Source organism: Myiozetetes cayanensis, unplaced genomic scaffold, assembly GCF_022539395.1.
Source record: "Myiozetetes cayanensis isolate MyiCay16 unplaced genomic scaffold, myiCay2020 scf5-8, whole genome shotgun sequence".
In the NCBI taxonomy this organism is placed as follows: Eukaryota; Metazoa; Chordata; class Aves; order Passeriformes; family Tyrannidae; genus Myiozetetes; species Myiozetetes cayanensis.
Window position 1 is genome coordinate 90,895,350 of NW_026087742.1, and position 23,183 is coordinate 90,918,532.

The 23,183-nt window shown below is 36.3% G+C and overlaps 1 protein-coding gene across 1 annotated transcript in view; it reads right to left on the minus strand.

Annotated features, from left to right (window-relative positions):
* Positions 1-792: 792 nt before the first annotated feature.
* TMCO3 (transmembrane and coiled-coil domains 3) overlaps positions 793-23,183 on the minus strand; it is a 32,156-nt gene continuing 9,765 nt past the window's right edge. Inside the window, exons 4-12 of the mRNA XM_050333247.1 lie at positions 22,537-22,665; positions 19,854-19,946; positions 18,505-18,691; positions 17,446-17,563; positions 16,682-16,877; positions 10,659-10,809; positions 4,198-4,277; positions 3,536-3,685; positions 793-1,966 (exon numbers count right to left, since the gene is read on the minus strand). Coding sequence (XP_050189204.1) covers positions 1,853-1,966; positions 3,536-3,685; positions 4,198-4,277; positions 10,659-10,809; positions 16,682-16,877; positions 17,446-17,563; positions 18,505-18,691; positions 19,854-19,946; positions 22,537-22,665 — 1,218 coding nt within the window. The 3' untranslated portion in view covers positions 793-1,852. The remainder of the gene's footprint in view (positions 1,967-3,535; positions 3,686-4,197; positions 4,278-10,658; positions 10,810-16,681; positions 16,878-17,445; positions 17,564-18,504; positions 18,692-19,853; positions 19,947-22,536; positions 22,666-23,183) is intronic.

The window sequence follows — 23,183 nt, forward strand, 5'->3', positions numbered from 1 at the left end:
TATGTTACTGTGGCACCTGAAAAAGAGTAAAAGGTCTGAGCTAGTAGGTTGTTAAATGGAACCATAAAACTTTGAATTCGTTCTCTAAAATATTGACATACACCAACAAATCAGTTTCAAGTTTCTTTTTGGTTACTCGTTCATTTTATTTTAAAACCCTCTATTTTATTTATAGGGCAGCTTTCTCCTCTGCATTTGTCCCTATTTTGTCCATTCAAAAAGAGGTGGAATTGACATACTTTGTAAAGCATCAGTACCTGGAGAGAAAGCTCTGAATCCAGTGAGGAAGAACTCAAATATGATGAACTCTACCCTGTCCTACTAGTTTGTACAAGCTCCAATCTAGTCCCACCTACAATTTGTCAAGCCCAGCACATGTCAAAAAAAACACAGGAGGAAACTGAGGCTGCTATGGGGTAGAGGAAAGAGGTGTAAAGCACACAAATCCATCTGAAGCTTTGTCTTGCTACTTGGAGGACAATTTTCATTTTAATTGACAATTCAGACCTACCTAACATGCATTTTTCTAACCATTTTGTGGGTATCAAAGTTACTTCAGATGACACTACAATACTGACCTGAAGTGTTATTGTATCTTAAATAGTATCGGTTTTAGCAGATAAACCTCAAGATGATTCTTAAATGCTCTGTCAGAGTATACTACAGCCTATGAGTAAGCTCTCTCTATGACACTTAAAGAACGGGCTTCTACAAGGTTTATCTCACTACATACAACGTTTCAAAGAAAAACATTTAAGATCACATTGATTAAGATCACACTGTTTTCAAAAATATGGTATTTTAAAAAGACTAACAATTTATTCAATGTAAATGCAACTTATAAAGTTGTGGAGTTGCAAATACACATTCAGCCTTTCATTTCTAGTTTTCTGCAAATTAATTTACTTAAAATAATTTCAAATCTACTGCAGTGTCAAATAACATCCAACCTCCAAAGTCACAGAAGTGAGATTTTTCACATCTGCTTAAAATTAGACTTCCCAGTTTTTACTACATTTATTTTTGATTTAAAACAAAGGAAAAAAACCCTGTAAACCATTACTTAACAGCAATTAGCAACAAGAATGGGTGACAACTGTCAGTCTGAAAACGTTAAGTTACGCCCTTTCTTACTGTCAACTTTTAGTTCAAGTATGTAAATAAATACAAGAGCTAACACAAAATTTGCCACTGTAAGAAAATACATTATATGCTGCATTTTGGAATAAAGTATCGTACAGTACTGGCTGCATCATCTGGGATACGTAATTGACTGCTTGGAACTGATGGTAAACAGTTAAACCTTTTCTTTATGTAGATGACTACTCTTTTACTCACCATTAGAAATTTGTTTTGTAATTAATTTTATGCTGCTATATTAAACTCCTAAACATGAAAATGACTCATGTCATTTAATAAAAGAAGATACCATAGGCACCATAATATATTTTTTTTTTCCTTTTTAAACAAAATCTGGTGATGAACCAGCATTAATAGGATGAAAATTAAAAGGCACATTCAGGCAAAAAATAATCAACACAGTTTGCATGATGCTATATTTAAAAAAAATAATTTACGATCTGAATAATAGATTGGATTGGAAACAAACGTTCTGGCAGATTTCAATCTGTCAGAGAGAAATAAATTTTGTAAAGGTGTGCAATTCAAATGACAAATATTTTTTAGTGTTGAATATTGTTTCATTTTAAGATCAGCATAAGGCTTATGACCAAGTGCTTTCTAAGAGGACTGACTACTCAAACTGTATTGTTTTCCAAGTGCATAGAAATACAATGAGCAATGAAGATATTCCTTTCAAGAAGACGTATTCTTCTGTATGTGCAAATCCTAATCAAGTACTTGAGCGTCTTTCAGGTCTTGGAACACATTTCATAATTGCAGCTCTCCACAGGGCAGGGGCAAGCAGAAGGCTTAGAGTAGTCACACTCAGAATAAGCAGATAGACCTGCAAAAGGCCAATAAAAGACATTACTTCTCTTGGTTACATGACAGTACTAAGAAGTGACTAGAAGTTTGAGGAGATCAGACTCTTCTGGACAGTATTTTTAAGAGACTTCACCTGTATTCATAAGTGACTTTGCATACTGCTACAAAAGCAAACAAAAGCATGCTTAAATCATCTTAATTACCTGTTTACCTGATTTGAAAATACAATTACAAAAACATCATTATGAGCTTATAGAAAAACAACTGTTCATATGTATAGTTAGCAGATGAATTTTGAAAGCTCAATATTTGCTAAGAAGTTGAAGGCCAAATATCACATTATTTAAAACAGAACAAGAGAAAACCCACCACCCCTCCAAATTATTCTGGCTCAATGATATAATGGCAAAGTTCACTACTATTCTACACTGAAAAGAGCAAACAAAAAATCCCTTTAAGTCATACTGAACATCTTCTGAAAAAAAAAAAGAACTACATATTCTGAATGAGTCTTGGAAGACAGTGGCAGGAAGTAAGTGTTGAGGTCCCAAGCAGAAGAATGACTTTAGGAAATTTCAGAGTAGATAATCGTGTAAGAGCAGAAAAAAATGAAAGCATAAAAGCCTTCAAGCTCAGTGGGTGGGCCCCTGAACTGGTTCTGTGATCACATACAGAGATCTTGAAACTCTATGCAAACATGCAATATTTGTAACTCCTAATCATATGCAGGAGCGAACATGAAAATGAATCACCTTTACCTACAAGCAAACAGCACTGTGTAAGTTTTTCAAACATGCTTTATTTGGAATTGGTTCCAGCATTATATTGCCCACTTGCTCACACAATGAAAAGCTCTGAGCACCAGCAGAGTATTTTTTGTAAGCAGAAGCACAGAGGGCAAAACAGCTAGCATTAGAAAGTGAGGTCACTTGTTGTATCTCTAACCATAATTTACTTAATTTCACAAAGCAGACTTCATCTTCAAAACAAAATAACATTCTCACAGCTTCAATATAAAACTAAGTTTAAGGCTTCTTTCCTGAGGATTCTTTTAATGACTACTGAAAACACTGGTTTTTTCTTCTGTAGAGGATCTAAAATGAACAAGCTTCGCAACAAAAACTAATTACAAGTTTATTGCTTACGGCAATTTCCACATCACGAAATCTGCTCTCTAGTTCTTATTTGCTGGTATTTCCTTCTTCAAATCCTATACTCTATACATATCCTATACCTTGTTCTGTATCAAGATTTTAAAAGCAAAGCCTTCTTAATCTTAGTGACTCAGTTGCTATCTCCAACTCACTGCTTAGGTAATAAAGAAGTTGTAAGTGAGAGCAGTTAAGGTAAAGCATTTATAACAAAGCTATTTAAAATATTAAAGTACAATATGAAACAAATAAAAAACAGCACTAAGAAACCTGTCAGGGACATACAAGTATCTTGTACCGGTTGATTCTACTTGTTAACAGTTTTGAGGTGCCACAAAATTAGAGTTTATTGATATTTCAAATACTGGGATTTTGTATTACAGTTCAAGTTGTTATTCAGGTGCAAAAAATGAAGTTAATAATATAGAACACCTTACCTCCCGAGATATGATCCCTGCTCTGCGTGCTCTACTTCCCAGAACAAAAGAGAATTCACTGACTTGTGCCAGTCCTGCTGAGACAATCCACTTGATATACTGGCTGGTCTTTGGAAGAATCAGAGAAAGGACAAGCACTGCCAAGACAAACTTTAAAAACAGGTTTTTTTGGGTTCTTGTGAGTTTGTTTTGGTTTGTTTAAATAAAAAAAAATGCAATAAATAAAATAGTACAAACTTTGTAAAATATATAGCATCAAATACCATAATTCTGGACATAACATAAATAATGGACTACTAATTGTGTCTTCTGTATTAATGTCAAAAGAGACAAAGGTACACTGAACAGTAAAAAGTAGTATTATGTTTACCAAAATAAAAACACTTGATAACTGTCACAAATCCCAAGCAGGATAAACAGATACTTTCCCATGTGTAACTTACTTTTAATAATACAGTACTTTTTTTTTTTAAATACCCTAAGAATATTGTATCAAACTGTATTCTAATCAGTAGGATTCCTCCAAATACACATTTACAGTAATACTCTTTGTTATATCAGATTATCAGTTCTTGCATAGATTTTCTTTAGGGCAGGAAGCACAAACATTTTTTTAAAATATTTTTAATCTTTAATAATCTAAATAGAGTAAAATAAATTACCTTCATTATGACCACAGACAGTGTAAGGAATAGCAAAACTGTGAGTTCATATATTACAAATGTGGGGAAAACATGAAGTCCTAGAAGGAAAGAAAAGAATATTTCAAAATTTGAGGCCAATATCTTATAATGGTAATTTTCTGGGTTAATAATATATATAATTACAAGACTGTATTCTCAAAACCAACCAAAGAGAAAGCCTTAGCAGCCTTAACATATCTACCAACTACTTGATCACTAAAGCCCTAACTACCTGCTTGATCATGAAAGCATTTCCTGCATTATCCAGCCATTTTTCCCTTGGAGGGGTTTAGCACAAGCCATATTCCCAGCTGAGTTAAGTTGTATATGAGTGACGCACGAGCACTTTCGTTTATAAAATTTTCTGCCTTCCACATCAGTCAACAATACAGAATCTGAACTGAAACTCACCTCTAATGAAAGCTATAAAAATCCTGCAGGAAAACAATTCCATTGTTCTGCACAGTCACTGTAATGTTTTTCTACTCATTTACCCTTTTTGTATGATATGGTAACAGACTATCACTGTGGGAGGAACATGATATTCAGTACTTGCATAGACTATACCTACAACAGAAATTGAAACTATTTTTGATTCCGTGACCCTCACTTCCAAACAATATAAGTCACCTGAACTGGAAAAGTCACTTGGACTGGAATCAGGTAAAGCCATAAACCCCTGAGCATGGTTTAACAATTAAGGAATTACATAAAAACCCCTTGCTCTGATATTGTTGGGTTTTTTTGTGGGGGTGCAGTGTCTTTTTGAGATTTTTTGCACAGCCCCCCCTTTTTTTTAAGTTTAATTTGGTAATTATATGAAGCAAGATAACAAGAACCACAAAGAACCCATAAATTTAAAACTAAATCTTGCTAATATTAAACAACAACAATAAAAACTAAGTATTGTTGGAGAAGTCCTAGAGTCACTGAGCCATAATCTTACTCGCAGCTGACTAAGTCCATTTTTTCCTCAGAGGGTATGAGGAAATTCTGCAGGCAAACGTAACTGTGAATCTTTGGAAGCTCATTCCTTTTTCACAAAAGCTTCTAAAACCAGAAAGCAAAATAGTGGTGGTGTTCTTGATAAATCCATATGAGTTGGCAGTTCTCCAACCCAATTATTTCTGGTGAAGGACAAAAATTTAGCTTTCTAAAGCAAAAGGCACGTAAATCAATGCTGTTAACTTCTTATTTTAATGCAAGACAAGGTTTCACTAATTTTCTCTGCCCTGTAGCACTGCAGAGGCAGAACGGTAGAGAAACAAGAGCTGTCATCTCTTGCAGACTGTGCAAGAAAGTTACTTATAGTAACTTCACAATGTTTTGTCCATATGCTCATTCCATTGCGGATGGAAATATTCTTCAAGTACATCAGAGATCTTTATACGAGTACCACACAGTCAGCACGTACACACCCCATTTTATTTCTTAATTTCCTTATAAATACTGAAGTGCAAATGCAAAAGACTATCCAAGTAAGAAGAGAAATGGCAAAAAAAGAGATGACCACACACACAAAAAAAAAAACCAACCCGCATGTATGCACAGATGCACAAGGAGGGGCAAGCAGTTTCTCTGTTTTCACTGTGTATCACATGCACACTGCTCATTCACCTTTAGGCCGACCTCAGAAAACACATGAAAAGCAATTAGAGAAATATAGCCCATAGCAATGGCATGTTTGATAAGAGGGCCAACTCTGACATATCTAGAACCTAAGGCTTCTGAGGGAGGCTATAAATATAACCTAGTGCTCTCATCACTCCTCATGGAACTAGCTGTTCACTTCTGGAGCAGTTTGAAGTCCATTTGAACTGCTGCCCAACATGGAGATTATTGCCATATTCCAAAGACCTGAGGCACAAACTACAGCAGATTTCTATACCAATACTGTGGAGGTGTCTGTGAGGTGAAGCAAGTCTAAACCTGTTGAATACACTATTCTGAGCAGACAAATCATCATCCCAGCAAACAGACTCTTTTTTTTTTTTTTTTGGTAGGAAATAGATCCCATCATAGGGGATTTTTATGGTCATTACAGGCGTTTGCCCCAGTCCCAGATGAAAACCTTGGATAAGGCCAGAACTCACATGAGACTCCTATACAAGCACATGAAGCCTTCCTGACAACACAAATGTCATCAGAAAGACTAATTTTACAGGCAGAAGGTGCATGAATATTAGCATTTATCACAATGGTTTTGACCAGATTTTGTGACTAAGGTTCAAAAGGCACTTTGGACCCACTTTCTAAAATGGAAGAAATGCTTCAAATAATTCAAAAACTTCAGCAGTGTTATCAGGTAGCACATGGCACACTGGCCAGTAGTCAATGGCTAGGATAACACTCAGGTACACCTTTACAGAGTTGATCATAAGCATCTGGACTTTAATTCTAAGCAGTGTTCTGAAATAGCTGAAACAGAGGCCTTGGGGTGATCTTGCATCAATGTCAGGCCAAAAAGTACAGTTCACTCCTGTAAGCTGGTATGTGTTCTTCTGTGGAAATTACAGGCAAGATTTTGCACATCCTTTTTATAAGTATTTTTTTCCTTCACAAGTAAACTCCCTCCTTCTCTGATTAAACAGATTCTACCAGTCTGCTGGATGGCTGCCAAACAGCACGTGAACATCCAAATGTCTTGACCACATCCTGGTAGATCCAACATCTAGAAAAGGAATCTTCGAGATCCTTGATGGTGAACGTTATTAGAAAAACCAGAACTCTGTGGGTCAAACTGGAGCCAGTAGAATTAATTCTGACACGTCCTCAAGACAGGACATCACTCAGAAAAATCATGTTAGCTATGCATCAGGATGCTGTTATCTACTAGGAGTCCTAATGAACCTAAGATCATAGCTAGCAAATGCAATAAATGCTGCAGCTCTGGCTAGGTCATTAAGTAGCAGAGGGGAAAGCCAACATTCTTTGTCTTTCTGCAAAGGGGAAAAGTCCTTTTCATTCTAAAGTCAGTTCTGAGAGCCTGAAACATCCAAGTTTTATTGTGTTCCATGCAGGAAAACAAAGAAGTAGAGCTGGATGGACAAGGAAAACAAAATGCAACCTAATGAATTCCAGTTGGGATCTTCCTTTGATTTTCCTCAAATTCAACAGAAATGTTAAGAGGCTTATCAGAGAATACTTGTGTGCATATCTGTTCTGGAGAGTGGTGGTGCTGACAGTGGCAGCATCACCCATCTTCTAAAGAAAAAGACCATGCTGTTAAAAGAGTTTTCAGCACCTTGCATTCAGGGTCCAACACTGACCACAAGATTTACCCAGAAGGGAAACATGGAGCCTGCTGAGTGAGTACATCTGCACAGCACGCTGGGAATGCACAACTTCTGTCAGCCACTGGAAGTAATCTGCCTCCTCATCAGTGGCAGAGAGGGTCCTGATGCCAAATTTCAAACTCCATATGCGTTGTAGACTAACAAAAAAATCGGGATGTTGGAGCTTTTAATAAAAAGTCAAACATTCTACTCTTCTAAAAAGCTATCAGAACAAAATCAAATTATGCAGGGGGAAAGATCTGAGTACTAGGTACCTAAACAGAAACGAGAAAGAAAGTTCTCAAGATATGTCTCTAAGGGATTGGTCCAAATTTTATCTCAAAACTATCAGTGAGGACAGAGACGAAGAGGAACTTTCTAAGCTCAGCAGAGGTTAGAGAGCCAGAAACCTTGAAGAACACACAGAGGCCTAAACGAATGTACAGATAGAGAGTAACTCCAAGTGCAGCTGTTAATGCCTAACTGCAAAGGTGTGTTATTCCCACAAATGCACCCAAGCGCAAATTTGAGAGCAGTGCCATTACACAGGTCAAGCTAAGAGCAGGTCCACTGCTATAGATAGTATGTGAACAAGTACTGCTCATCTCAGCTTTTAGGCACCAAAAGGATTTCTGTAGTGAGGACAGAAAACCAGGCATTTAAATAAGCAAAATAGGAATTACGTTTTCCAAATGACATCTTTACAGTCATTATTCAATTAAGTTAAAATTTTTTATTTGTGTCTTTATTCTAGAAGGACCAAAAATTATATTACTGCAGTGGTGTACCACCCCACCTCAGGATCTCAAGTGTTTCTACTCTCTGTAACAAGATGCTTGCTGCATATAACACCAAACCTGCTCTTTAGCCAGGGGAGAAGAATCTTTCCTATATAAACTATAATTTCATATAGTAAATCTCTATATTTTTATAGATACATATCATTTGCACATGTGCCTGTGTAAGTAGAGAGCAAGCAAGAAGTCCTTAAAAAGAAAGTCATTAAGAAAAAAGTTTAAGGAATACTTTTTATTCTACTCAGGTTTTCTTTGCAACATCACATCACTCTTTTTAAAACCTACCTCCTTGCCACTCCACAGAATTTCCTGTTCAGAACAAAATTTAAAAGTAAATAGAAGGGGAAAGGGCAGGCTAATTTTTGGGGGGAGAGGAAGGGGATTTTCTTTGGGGTTTTTTTAGGGTTTTGCATTTTCTTTTTTTGTTTGGTTGATTTTTTTTTAACAAGGAAGCATTGACACATTTTGTCAGAAGCCTATAACACTGCTTGTTTTTCTGATTTTTTTCAGCTGATTTTCTTCTAAGGCAGGAATAACACCCATTTTCTGTAAAATCATACAGACTTGTTAGGAAATTTTCTTTCCCTTCTTGTAGTTAAAATGGTAACAACAGTTAAAAAGGTTTTTTTTTTTTAATTCTGTAACAGAATAACTAAATAATTTTCTTAAGAGTACAATGTAGGCTATATGGAGTGCTGCTAGCGTGCCAACAAAGGTCTTTCTATTTTCTGTACTCTGTTAACAAAGTCTTATCTCTAGTCCTAATTTATGCAGCCACAAGAGTGTAGGGCAGTATTTTTTTTTTCAGTCCCTTGTAAAATTAACTTAGGGCTTATAATTACTTGTCATGCTTTGTATCCCTGAAAACACTATCCACTCATCACCATCTTCAGTGAAACACATAAACAACTTACATCTGTGAGCATTTAGCAATTACTCATCCAACTTTGGCAGTTATATGGGCCCAAGAGTTTTACCAAAGCTCACCACTTTCCTCCCATTCTTAAAAATAAGTTATTCAAATAAACATATCTATTACTAAGTAATCCGACTGATCATCAGAAGCTATTATCATGGGCTGGGTAGAAACAAAACCAAAAATACTCACAAACATTAAGACTGGCAAGTATAACTATTTCCTTTTTATTTTGCTAGACACCAAGAGTTTTAGTTTCTGTTATGAAACAGTGACTACCAAACAGGTATATAAGGAACTGCATTAAAATTATGCTGATGATGGGACTTAACTGTTATCTGAATAAATATATGGAGAGAAAAAGAACAATAGAAAACTTAAAATAAAACCAGAAAAAAACTCAAGGGTGGTCTTGGAAAAAAAACAAAACTAAAACCAATCCCCATGAATTTCTGAGTAAGCATGGGTTGGAGGAGGTTGGATTTGTGCAATGGGCCACATCCAACCCACCTATCTTAGAGTGTGCAATACCCCCAACATAGGACATGCATCTCCTATATAATCCACAGGGAGATGGAAGTGATTTCACAAGACCTGTCTCCTCATTCACCACACTTGAGCACTTCAGTAACGTGTTCCAGTTTCCTTTAGAGAAAGCATACTGGGGCATGTATGGACAGCTAGGAATGTAGCAGTTCAAAATGAAGCTACTGATTGACTGTAAATACTTTCAAGAGTTAACCTGTTTTGGGTAACAAGCACAATGAGTTACTCTCCTGGTTATAGGCACCAATGCTGCATTTCAGTTGGCTTTCAGGTAGTCTCTGAGATACATCTGTTCAATTATTTTCCCCGTATTGAGAACACAGGTCATATCTTCCTAACTAAAGCAACAAGAAGCTATAAAAAGGATTTGTTTCCATCATCATATCCTGCTTCTAGAGGAAACCAAGCCACAAGAACCTGAAAACTACTCTACTAATTGACTCAAAACAGTAATACAATTTTAGTATAAATTACAAATACAGCTGCTGGGAAGACAGAAGAACATTCAAAAAAAGCAACACCCAAACCAAGACCTTCTTCCCTTAAATTTTTCAGTTACACATTTTAAGTAGTATGAATTCAGAATTAACAATTGACATTAAAACACGACTTAAGAGTACAACATGGAAATGATTTCTGAAACCGAATGTTACATTTAAAAGTAGTAACAAGGCAAGCCAATATTGTGGCCAGTTAACAGTTTAGTATTTCAACAAAAGAAAATCTATCTCCTCCCCTCACATTGTAGACACCATTTTTCCTCCTCCCTCCCATTTGTAAGCTATGTTTGTATGTCTTATATATGTTATATTTTATATTGTATATGTTTTACATATTATAGAGATAATATTATTTAACATTATAGATATTATTAAATATTTTAAAGTAAGTTTTCTTGGAAGTTACCTATAGATGCAAAGAAAATGATGGCAAGAAAGTCACGTATTGGTTCAATACAGCACATAATCTCCTCAGTAACCATGTGACCCTGAGAAGAGATCAGAGCTCCGGCTAAGAAGCATCCCAGCTCCATTGAAACATCCAACAGCTCTGTGATCTGTCAAGGAATAACAGAGAATCTTTTGCTGAGTGACTGAGTAACTTTATATACCATTTCACAGTGAAATTATAAACCTGGACATTATACTGAATGTAGGAAATTACTGTGTCTTTATGCAAGTTCAACAAGAAGTAGAATTCAGTCTATTTATTTCAATGTTCTCTAGTAGTGTATTTACACAGAAGACTCACAAAATCTGTTTCCCCCTCCATGTTACCTCCTTCCTCACGAAAATAAAAAGAAATTTCTTAATCTACACTGTACTACTTTGTGTTACTCTTAAGGACACCATCTGATTTCACACCTGCAGGAGAGACTATAACAGCTTTGGAGCTGGGATTACATAATACATTGCGACTGGGAACTAAAGCCGTCAGAATAGCGTATTTTCCAGCTGTCAAACAAGAGAGAAAAATGAAAATCAAAGCTTATATCTGGGAGAATAGTCTCAATTTAGAAGAAGTCTCAGGCATAAATTACATTTTATTACCGTAAATGGTTTTAATGTGTCTGTGTGCTTTACTGAATAGGGGTTCCTTTAAGTGTGTGAAGTAAACTGCTGAAATGAAGCACAATATCGGCTTGAAAGAATTCAGACTGTTTCATTCTTTTTTAACGCAGTACTAGAAGGAAGAGATGAAACACATGTAAAGAAGCTAAACTAAAACCAAAGCAATTGCTTAAGGCAGTGCTTGGAACGCTAAAAGAAAAAAGCGAACAGCACTTCTAGTGGGTATAAGTATGTTTTAAAATAAATACTTTAAAACCATGCTGCTGTAGGTGGTCATCTTGCTGAGAAAGTACAATGCTATTAATACTAATAGAACATTTAAACCAGAAGACTTATTTTCATACTAATTTAGATTAAGCAACAATATGCTATAGTACATGTATGGATTTATATATATATATATATCTCCATATATTAATATGGATTATATATTCATCGGATTTTGAATGGTGTTATGTTGTAAGTTATGAAACTAAAACTCAAGTGGCTTGAAATTAATGGAGGAGAGCAAAAGACACAATAAACAAGTCTCCAAGCTGTGCATAAAGTGACACCCAATAATAATCCCCATACTTTTATATTTTGAAATGTTAATGTCTGAGGGATCATCACGTAACTGCATTTTTTATAACAGTCTGTAATTTACTGCAAGACATTTAAGGAAAAAAATTGGTTCTGTCAACTAATATCAGTAGTTGCAGATCAGGCAAAATGAACAAAATAACATTTTGATGTTATTCTCATTTTAAAACAAAAGGAATTTCAGTGCTCATCACAACAATTTGAAATTGCAGGAGAGAAGAAGGCAATATATACATGAAAGGCTTTAAAATTACCAAGAGATGAATAAAATAAAGGAAACAGTTATGAACAGCAAATATTTAAGTTGTTCTCAATCACACATTAGTTGTTTTCAGTCACATAGCTAATATTTTAAGTATTCCCATATACGTGATTATGTTACCATATAAGAAGAGATCTAGCATCTCTTGTACCAGAATTGCATGACAGTGCACTGTTATGAGAATCAGTCTTCAAGCAAGGAACAATTTGAGAGTTGGACTTGATGATCTCAGAGGTCTTTTCCAGCCCAGCTGATTCTATGATTCTATGGAAGAAACATGTTTCTTCAGAAAGCATCAGACATAACTGGAGCAAACCGTATGTCTATCTGGGAGTTTGCTCCCACAGCATAAAATCTGAATTACATTCCTTCACTCTGTAGCAAATCAAGTACATGCTCAAAGGCCTGGTAGAAAAATAGGCAAATTTTACTACTTGTTTAGTCTCTGGGTACTACACAGCTTCAGGTCTACAAAATCTACACACTGAAAAGTGTGCAATGGATGAGAGCACAACAAAAGAACCAACAATTACATAATTTTCTTAACCCTATCTCCCCTCCCCCAGTCTGTTCTTCAGATTTATATGTAGATTTATACAGAGACTCCTTTTACAATTCCCATCTTGGTCTCTAGTTGACCAGTAATATATTACCAGTAAGTAGACACAGTTCCTCAGCTAAAACTGTAGCATCAGGGTTTATCATGTATAATGTATGGGCACACATGCACAGACATACTGAGAGGATTTGTTTTACTGGCAGAAAGGCATTCTCAGCAGAATTTCTTACATAAGCAAAATTTGGAAAGTATTTCGCATTTAGAATTCCCTCTGCGCTTGCATCACTTTTAATGTTTTCCTTTTACCAAACAGGGCTCTAATGATTGCTAATCTCTGTGCTTTGCACTGTCCTTTTCTCAACACTTACATTACAGAAAGCTTTTTCAGTCAAAATTACATGAAAAGTTTTGTGAATTTCCACGTTTTCTCCCCAGTAAAACTTAAGTTTTCAGTTGTTTTCCAAGGTCCCATTTTACTCTAATTCAGAAAGGATTGCTTTGCTTTCACTAAAATATTAGATTTTTATGTTCAAATGTTCTATCACAGCAATAAATAAAGAAATAAACATTACTGTTATAACATGTTCCAGTTGAATCTCGACCATCTGTTCAGCAGTTGTTTTGCTCATATGCTCTAAGAGTGTCTATCTTATTGCTACTCTTTATAATCATCATAGAACCTTAATGAATATGGTAAGCCAGTAAAATTTAAGAAAATCTTGATAAAAATAAAGGTATTAGAATTTCAGGCTTTAGTAACTTAAACCTGCTCAAGAGTAAAGAGGTGAATTCTAAGCTTGCATTTTAAGAAAGTAAAGCTGTAATGGAAATGGAAACAATTTTTAGTGAACCCTGAAAAAACTCCACCTCAATTATATTTTGTGAAATAATTAACTAGAATATTTGAGATTAAAGTTCTTCCTTAATCTTCTCCTTCTAATTGATAGAAAAGAGTTGATAAGCAGGTTGTGAGCCATTGAGAAGTACTCCAGGCAAGCAAGGAATTATATTCCCAATATTAATAATGATATTCCTAAGACACTGCAGGAAAAAAAAAGTACATTTTCATACATAAAGTACTGTAATAACATAGCTATATTTTCTTTTTGTCTTTTTGGTACATAAAGCAATTTCCCTCCATTTGCACAATTTTCATTGTAATGTTTCTGTGCATAGAGAACATGAGAAAGGAACATTACACCAGTGACTGCTCTGGCTGACATATTCTTCAGCTCATTGTGGTAAATACCTCAACCTAAAAGTACAAGTCGAGCCATGGATCCTGAATGGTCATATTTGAAACCATAAGCAAGATTTACTCTTCATGTTGCAATTCAGAACAGTTTCCCAGTTAAAACAAACCACCAACCACATCTGCACAACTCAAAAGCTTCAAAAGGAGATGCTGGAAGTGTAATAATGATCTACTAAACTTTTGTTACTGATGGCAAGGTACACGATCCAAAGATGGACAACTGTGTCTCTCAGTTATACTTTTATAGGACTGGCACTTGAAACTCCCCCCACACCTGATCTGCCTAACTAGTTGAGAGACAAAAGGGAGGGGAATTCCAATTATTTCTGAGAACACTGGGAATATAAAGAGGTATCTTAAGCTCCAAGTCTTCGTAAAATATCTCATATTTGAGATGCACTGCTTTAATTTAGTTTGCCAAGAGATGTATTTAAGACCCTGTTTTGGATGTAATGAGTTGCAATGTTATCCAAGTGAGCCAAGCAGTTCAGAAATGCTCAAAAGCCACTACCCTATAGGAAGCTCCTCAATCGACAGGATAATCTTTACATCAAAATTGCTTACTCACACTGTAGTATAGGAACCTCTTCTGTCCTATATTCCCTCTTGTTTTCCCATACAGAATTTGCCCTTATTGGTAGAGAAATGACAATTCTTGTTTAATTAGTCATGGGAGATTTTTCAAACAGAGGAAACAAGTAAAATAAAAGGTGTATATATAATGTGCATTACATGTGCCAGTGTTACAGATTAATCCAAATACAGAATAAAATTAGATGGCTCCAGAATTCCAGTCAACACTGAGGCACATAATAAGTAACTGTATGCATGAAGCAGGAATAATGTATCATTCCTACCCTCTTTGTCATGTATTGTAAAGCATCTGGCCTGCAGAGTAACCTGCATGTTAGACAGTCAGTTAAAATATGTTATTTACAGTCATCTCTCAGATTTTCTAAATGAAGCTGTCTTTGGTCAAGGCCACAAAAAAAAGGCACTCTCTTATTTCTCTTCTACAAATTCAAAAGCTTTTTTAAAATTACATCAGCAGAGAAAATTCTGTGTTTGCAGACTAATTATACCAACTCCTTTAATATTTAGGCTTAGTTTTCCCAGGAAAAAGATCTCTGCAGGAACCACTAGAGTTTAATTGTTTTACTTCCTGGCACCCAAAAACTTTAATTTATCCTTTCCAGAGACATGCAACAAATTAGATTGCCATCCCCCATCCTATGTTTTTATTCCTGACATAGTAGGGGCACCTATACAAATAAAAAGATTTGTTTTCCAGAAGATTTGTTTGTTGATCTGTTCAACTAGACAGCCAAATATTTTTTCCATGTGTTTAAACCACAGCTTGTAGCATTACTATAATGAATGTAACTGTGTCAGTGAATATCAAGCATCTCAACTGGTTTACTGAGGTTACCTGAAGTATCCTTTGAACTGTTCCCTTTGATACATTATTTATCAACTCTAACAGGAAAATTTTTGAAAATGCTGAAGAAGCATTTTGGTTTTGCAGTATAAATCCAACACACTGAAACATATTCTCTCCCCATGTTTGTGTACCCACATGTGTTATGTAAAGTCATATAGACAAGCTCCTTGTTCATTTGACAGGCAATTTTGGTACAATACACCCAATTCAATCACCAGACTATGTAGGTCATGTTCTTAATGAAAGTAGAACTGCTTCTGGATACCATCATATTTTATGCAACTTTTGTGGTTTGGTTGCTGTTTTTTACTGAAGTTGTTCTATGAATGTAATGTCTGCTTGTTAGAAAGTAAAAAGTAAAAACTAGTTTTGTTCCTTCTCTTATTAGATGACACACTTGGAATATGAATAGCTGTTTAGAGCAATGGCATTTTTAACCTGCACAGCAGAAGTCAACAACTGTAAAGCTATGCTCTCACTACCTTCTTTTTGACCTTTCTGAAGGAGGTCAGCTTTCCCTGTTGAACTGCAGTAACTAAGCTAACACCCCTAGAAAAAAGGTACAGGCATAGGAATTTTTTGGCTTAATTATTCTCAGAGGACATAATCTGTACATTCAGGATAATGGAGTTTCAAACCCACAACATTATCAGCAACTGTCACATTCTGTTCTCCAGCAGTATAGTTTTTCAGAGGGCTGAAACATGAGAGAGAAATAAACAGACGGAAAATTCGGGGTAAATGAACCAAACCCAAGAGGGTTATTAAAATCTATAATCCTTAAGGCATTTCTCTACTTTCTTAACTTCATCCCAAACTGTGTATCCCACACAAAAAGAAAATTATTTTATAATAAAAACCATGTTGAGAATTTGTTATTAAGAAATTTGTGAGCAAATGTCACAATCAGGCATTATCAGTATCTCAGAAGCCATCCTAAATTATTTTCAAATGCATGAAGTAGCCCAAAATTAAAACTTGGATCATTATTCCTAAACTGGCTGTACTAAAAGCTAACAGCAGAAGTTCAGCAAATTGACATTCAAATTTTATCTCTTCTTACTCATCTGTGCTGGAATGCATGAATCATTTGTGCATTTGAGGGTTGTTTTAAAACATTTTAAACCCAAATAATTAATTACAGAGGTACATGTATATGCAGTAACAGTAAGCGCAATGGCTTTTGTGATAGTGATACAGTAAGCTACCAAATGTATAAAAATGTTTTATTAATAGAAAAGATTAATTTAAAAGATTACCGTTAACATAAGGAAGGTGAATGCAGTTATTCCTAGAATGAGGATTTCTTTATTCCCTTTGCTTTCTGCATGCAACTTGCGATAATACGGTCCTATGAGATAAGTCTTTATAACAAGACATAGAAGAAAAACAGCAGCCAAAGAAAAGAGAATTTGGCCAATCAGTATCAGTATTCTTAGTATTTCCTTGAAAATGCTGGAAGAGAAGAACAAACAAAAAGTTTCTTTCAAGTGCTCTCATACTTCCCAACCAGTTCCCCTTAAATGAAAAGATCTAATTTCGTAAATGTTCAAAACTGAGTAGCTACAGGAAGATATTTAAATACATTTGCAAACAAGATTAAGACTAAATCTGCTGAGTGCCCAGTAACCTCTTTTACAGCCTAGAATTTACTTCCACGTTGACTCAAAAAGATTTTTGTTGACTGATCTCCAAGGTAAGCCATTAGACTCAATAATGCTATCACACAGGACAAAAACATGCCCCGAGGGAATAAAGTAACTTTTTTTTTTTTTTTTACAATAACAAACTTTTCACTACAAATTATGATTACCACACAGGACTAAGGCTGCTAGAGGAAAAAGAATATTTTCATACAACATGACAAGTAGAAACAGTAAAGGAAACTCAAAAGAACGGAGTGTCTATTTTTCACAGAACTGACATTAACCTTAGTGCTCTCAATATTCGTATTGGCAATCTACGTACTGATTGCAAAGGGTGGGGAGGGGAAGATCCATACAATAATTTATTTTTTTTTTACCTGGAATGTGTGCTCACTCCTGCTTGAATAAGTGTAGGCATGACAGCTATAAATAAACCAAGCTGCACATCCTGCATCACCAACATGCCAAGCAGTACGCTGCTGTAGTCAATATCCCCTGTACACCAGCAAAGCAGTCAGGGAAACAGTCATTAGAAGCTATGAATGCTTGCAATGCTCAGAAATCTAGAGAAGGCTTAATCAAATGGAAGCCAAGTATAGCTCTTAATGGGGTGAAGGCCATTCAAAGCAGTCTGGGTTTTTTCCCCCACTAGTAGGCAAATTAAAATATATATAAGACATTAAAATACAAATAAAATATTCATGAGACTTCTGTTACACAATAAAAACATAGACTTTGCTTAGCAGTTAAGTACTAGTTATGCATTTAGTGAAACTCCTTACTGAGAGCATACAGTTTTTAGAATAACAGACATGTAAGAGTCAGCATGTGTAAAATATAAACACTTTGAATTCTGGCATTAGAGTGAGTCTTCCATAGGGTGGAGAATGCTTTAATGCAGTTCACATGAAGGAGGTTTAAATGGAAGAAAGCAGGATGTCAAAACTTTTGAAAGGAAACATGTAGAAGTACTTGAGAAGATAGCAATGTGACCCTTGAAGGTAGTTATTTGAAGAGCTGTTAGCTATGAAAGACCACCTGAACTGGTCTCTGTTTGTTGAAGAAGGATGTGAATTACTTAAATTAGCCTTTCTGGCCTGATGACAAACTGGTAGCAATGGTCTAACCTGGTAACCTCTTAAAAAACTCAAGGATTACAGACCCTCAGTAAAGTCAGTTCTTAACATGGAGAGCACTGGTTGGGCTACATTGTCTTTCTCCAAAGATGACTGGCTATGTAAAAAGCAAGAACACTTCCTAATGAGAATATCCGCAACACTGGCCACTGTTAAACAAGGATGATCCCTTGTAAACCAGACTTAAGAGTGGCTTTTGTTTTGGTTTTTTAATTAGTCTCTCTCATAATATTACAAAGTGAACTTCTTTCAAATTTTATTGTAGATACTACAGTAGCCCATATTTAAAGTAACACATACCTTCTTTATCTCCTCGAACACTACCTGCAAGGAATCTTGACACCAGTGGTGTGCTTGATAAAGATAAACAAGTGGAAATGAAGACGCTCTGTGTTGGTCTAATTTGGAGCAAGTGCCCCCATAGTAAACCAAAGGCAATCATCAGAACTGTCATGTAGCAAGGTCCTTGCAAAGATATTTTCCATACCTGGGGACAAAACATGTTTTTGTGATAAAGGCTGATGACACTTTTCTTCTCACCGCTAAGTTACAATGATTTTCATCACAAAAAAGCAGTTAAAAATGTGTTATTTGAGGCTGTCATGCTGGGCCACAGAACTAACAAGCTATCACCCTATACAACCCAAAACCCTGAAGTTATTATGCCTAGTAGATATTCTATGCCAGAAGCCTCATTACCAGAAATTAGGTAAATTTTCCAGAGCTCATGGACAAATTAGGGGCCAAAGCTCCAGTATGGGTTAAAATATATTAAAAATTATCAAGTGGAAGACCAGTTATTTGATGTGATTCTAGGATGGGGAAAAAACGGGAGTGGCAAAGGCAGTTACCAATACCAGCGACCTGTTCCAAACTTGTGCACACACACAGTTCTGAAGCAGCAATTTACCTGCTACAGTTTAGGAACTCCTGAATTACTAGTTTTTATCTTTGACTTTAGATGGACTAGAAATAGCAGATTAAGCTGAATGGTCATAAATTTCAACACATTTCAATTAAAGCTTTTATGGTATCATGAACTCACAACCATCAGTTTAGAAAGAAATCACACCATGCAGTCCTTTACATACAGTCTGCACATATTCTGCAGTAGTATTTCCCACTGTTAAACTTCTAGCTGGTTTATGAGATAACTTTTTTTTAAAATTAAGACCAAAAAAACCTTGTAGCTTTTTGCTGAATCCTGATGGCCACAGATTGTGCTAACATACTTGCTGAATCACATTATTAGCTAGTAGAGCATGTATCATCAATTTAGTATGCAGTACTTAAATGGTTTGATTTTTTATAACAGGACTGGCAAACATCACTGGACACTCTGTAATAACAACTGCATGTTACAATTAAGCAGAGATGGATTGTCACAAATTGTGAGAGATTAGTAATTAAACTGTTTTACTAAAACCAAGAGGAATAGCAAATGTAAGCTTTTTGAGACACTGAATAAATAATGCATTCTGTTCTTCCCAATGAGGTAAAGTGCAGAAGCAAATGTCATATTTGTCTTTTTCAAAAATGTACAAAGTTGCACCAATATATTATAGGGAGAGTATAAAATATTAAATATAACTGATAACTGGAACATTAGCAATTAAATACTTTAATGTAGAGGTATTATGCAAAAATACCTTTCTTAATCTTTCAGGAGAAAATTCCAGACCAACTAGAAAGAGGGTGAAGAACACACCAAACTCTCCTAACGTCTCCACCTGTACAATAGACTTTAAAAAAATTAAAATAAATAAATCAGTGCACAGCAGTCTACTTATAATACCAATTATAATTCCACTACAAAACAAATTGTTTCTCATTATGTTTCCATAGGTAGTTCACTTGCTGTCATATGACATCTCAAGTTCCTACAGCAATCTTAGGGTTTAAACATTTTTCCCATCACCTGGTTGATACTAGATGATAATTTGGTTGGATAGTGCTGGTCACATTAAATGCACATGTGCACTCATCTAGGTAAGCTTGCTGGCTGGATGAAAATGAACAGGTTATGCTTTATGCATGTGCAATTAAATTCCCAAGGCTTGCACTCTAGAAGTTACTTCTTGCTAGTTATTTTATTGGTCTATTGGTATAATCTTTCTGCTAGACTGTAGTTGCTGTTCTGCTCACCACCCAATAGACTGCACACATCCACCTCAGTCCAGCAGAACTACTAGCCCTTTCTGCTTCAGAGAGAAGGGAAAAAACAGCAGGAAAGGCGGTTGTCTTGCTCATCACAGCAGAAAAATGGGGATACATCTGGCTGGCAACTGGTCACCAGTGGTGTATCCTCAGAGTTCAGTTGAAGGGACAGTTCTGTTACAGATATATATATATCTATCTATCTCAATCAAGAATCTCAACGCAGGAGCTGCATGCACCACTAGCGAGTTTGCTGATGATACCAGGCTGGGAGGTGCTGTTGACTCTCTTGAGGGACAAGACACCTTGCAGAGGGATCTAGATACACTGGTAATGATTATTGGGATATTTAACAATGCTGGATTCTGCATCTAGGATGAAGTAAGGCCAGGCGCAAGAATAAATCGGGAGTGGAATGGTTGGAGAGCAACCCTGCAGAAAGGTGTCTGGGGGTGCTGATGGACAGCAAGCTCAGTGTGAGTCAGCAGGGAGCCCTGGCAACCCAGAGGGCAAATCCTATCCTGGGGTCCATCAAACACAGCATCACCAGTCACTCAGGACAGGTGATTATCCCACTGTATTCAGTGGTGGTGCAGCCTCATCCAGAGTTCTGTGTGCAGTTCTGGGCCCTACAATTTAAGAAGGATGTGAAAATACTTGAATGTATCCAGAGGAGGGCTAGAAAGTTGGTGGAAAGGCTGGAAGGAATGCCCTATGAGGAGCAGGTGAGAACAGTTTGTCTAGCTTGGAGAAAAGCAGGCTGCGGGGCAACCTCATTGCTGTCTACAGCTTCCTGAGTAGGGGAAGTGGAGAGGGACGTGCTGAGCTCATCTCCTTGGGATTCAGTGACAGGATGCATGGGAATGGTTCAAAAGCTGCATCAAGGAAGCCTAGGAACTGTTTCTTTACTGAGAGGATGGTCAAACCCTGGAACAGGCTTCCGAAAGAGCTGATTAATTAAGAGCTGATTAAAGAGCCCCCAGACAGACAGCGTTCAAGAGGCATTTGGACAATTCCCTTAACAATATGCTTTAACTTTTGGTCAGCCCTGAAGTGGTTAGGCAGTTCACTGAAACAGACTATTCTAAAAACCTAACATTTCTTTCCTATGCATTTACAGGCCAGAGCAGAAGAGAACAGGGTCTATCATCAGTCACAGAGAAGTGCAGATGGAAACTATCTTTCCTGCCAGATTAGAATCTGTCTGCTTCCTCAGTTCCTCCAATATTCAACTTTTTTAGGAAATACAGAAAAAAGCATGCAAAAGAGACCCAGTCAACATGAACATTATCCAGATGAGTAACATTTAATCACAGCTGCACAAGAAACTGGAGGGTCACTTAAACTGCCTTGAAGAAACATCTCCCATCTGTTCTGACCACATAATCTTCTTCAACTTAAATCCCTGGAAATTCATTTTTGGATCTGTTCCAAATGTCAAGCTTACAAACTTGTTTCTCAGTCTAAGTGGCCAAACTTTCCAGACCTTCTCAACCTAGAAATTATGTACAACACAAAGGTTATTATTTAATGTCAATTTTAGAATATAAAATTTTGGAAGTGCAGTACTTGGACCTTCTCTTCCAATACAAGATTGCAGGATTTTGTCGATTTCTACCCATCTCTACTTACTTTTGAGCCCAGCAGTCATTTTCAACAAAAGCCCAGGTAAGAGCAGATGTTGCAAAGACAGTAAGTTCCAAGCGGTTACAGGGATATCGTTCCAACAAGCTCATGTAACTTAAGTGGACATTATGGTGCAGCCTTAATGTGTGATCTGTTTTGCCTGCTGGCTAAACAATCTGTTAATGCACACCAGACCACTAATCAAAACATGTCCAGCCAACCACAGCCCATGGTTTCACATGAGCTAGTAATCAGGGTACACGTGATGGAGCTAAAAAGGTTCAAGAGACTTCAGGAATGTGGGCCGGGTACTGGGAAAGAAACAGGGTGACTAGGATGGATGAATGAGTTACAGAGAAGCAAAATAACTCTCTAAAAGGCCAAGCTATGCTAGTCAGGGAACTACTTGTTTTAAACACTTCCTCCACTGTGGATTCTTTTTTTGTTTGTTTCTTAATGCATTTGAAGTTGGCAATACCATGTTATTTTAAAACTACTTTTAGAGACTTCAACGAATTAAATCAGTCAAGAAGTAACTTGCACACATACCTTGATACTGTTTAATCCTGAGGGTCCTAAGAGTACTCCACAGATGATATACCCAAACATGGTTGGCAATCCTATTGTTGTGCACAGCCAGCCACATGGCAAAGACAACATTCCTATTGTCACAATATCCTAAATATGTAAGATTTACAAATGCGTTAATATAAAGGACACACAAATTTGGGATGAAATTAAAGACTATTATCTTTCAAAAGATAAACAGCACTGTAAAATTAAATGTAGAATACTGCCCGTGAAGAGAAAACACCACTTCAGTAAACTGACCTCAGTGCTGTTGCAAGTGTAAGCACGGCAATTTTGTAAATGAAGGAGTAGTACTGACCTTAGGTAACTGGGGGACTTTTGATCAATTTAATAAATATTTTAAATACATTACAGAAAGTAGGCAATTTCCTAGATGGAATGACACTTTGCAGTAAAACAAGATGGTGAAACAGATCTGTTTTGAGTTTCTATAATTGAAAAAGAATCCTAATCCAGTTATTCTATTGGAAGCACAAATACAATAAAAACCCTGCCATGTCTATGTATTTTTCAGTACTTCTTCTTTCATCCCAAGGCACAAACAAGTAAGTTCTCTCCACTGACAACATGCAAGTGGTTCATCAAGCACAGCAGTAGTTTGCTTT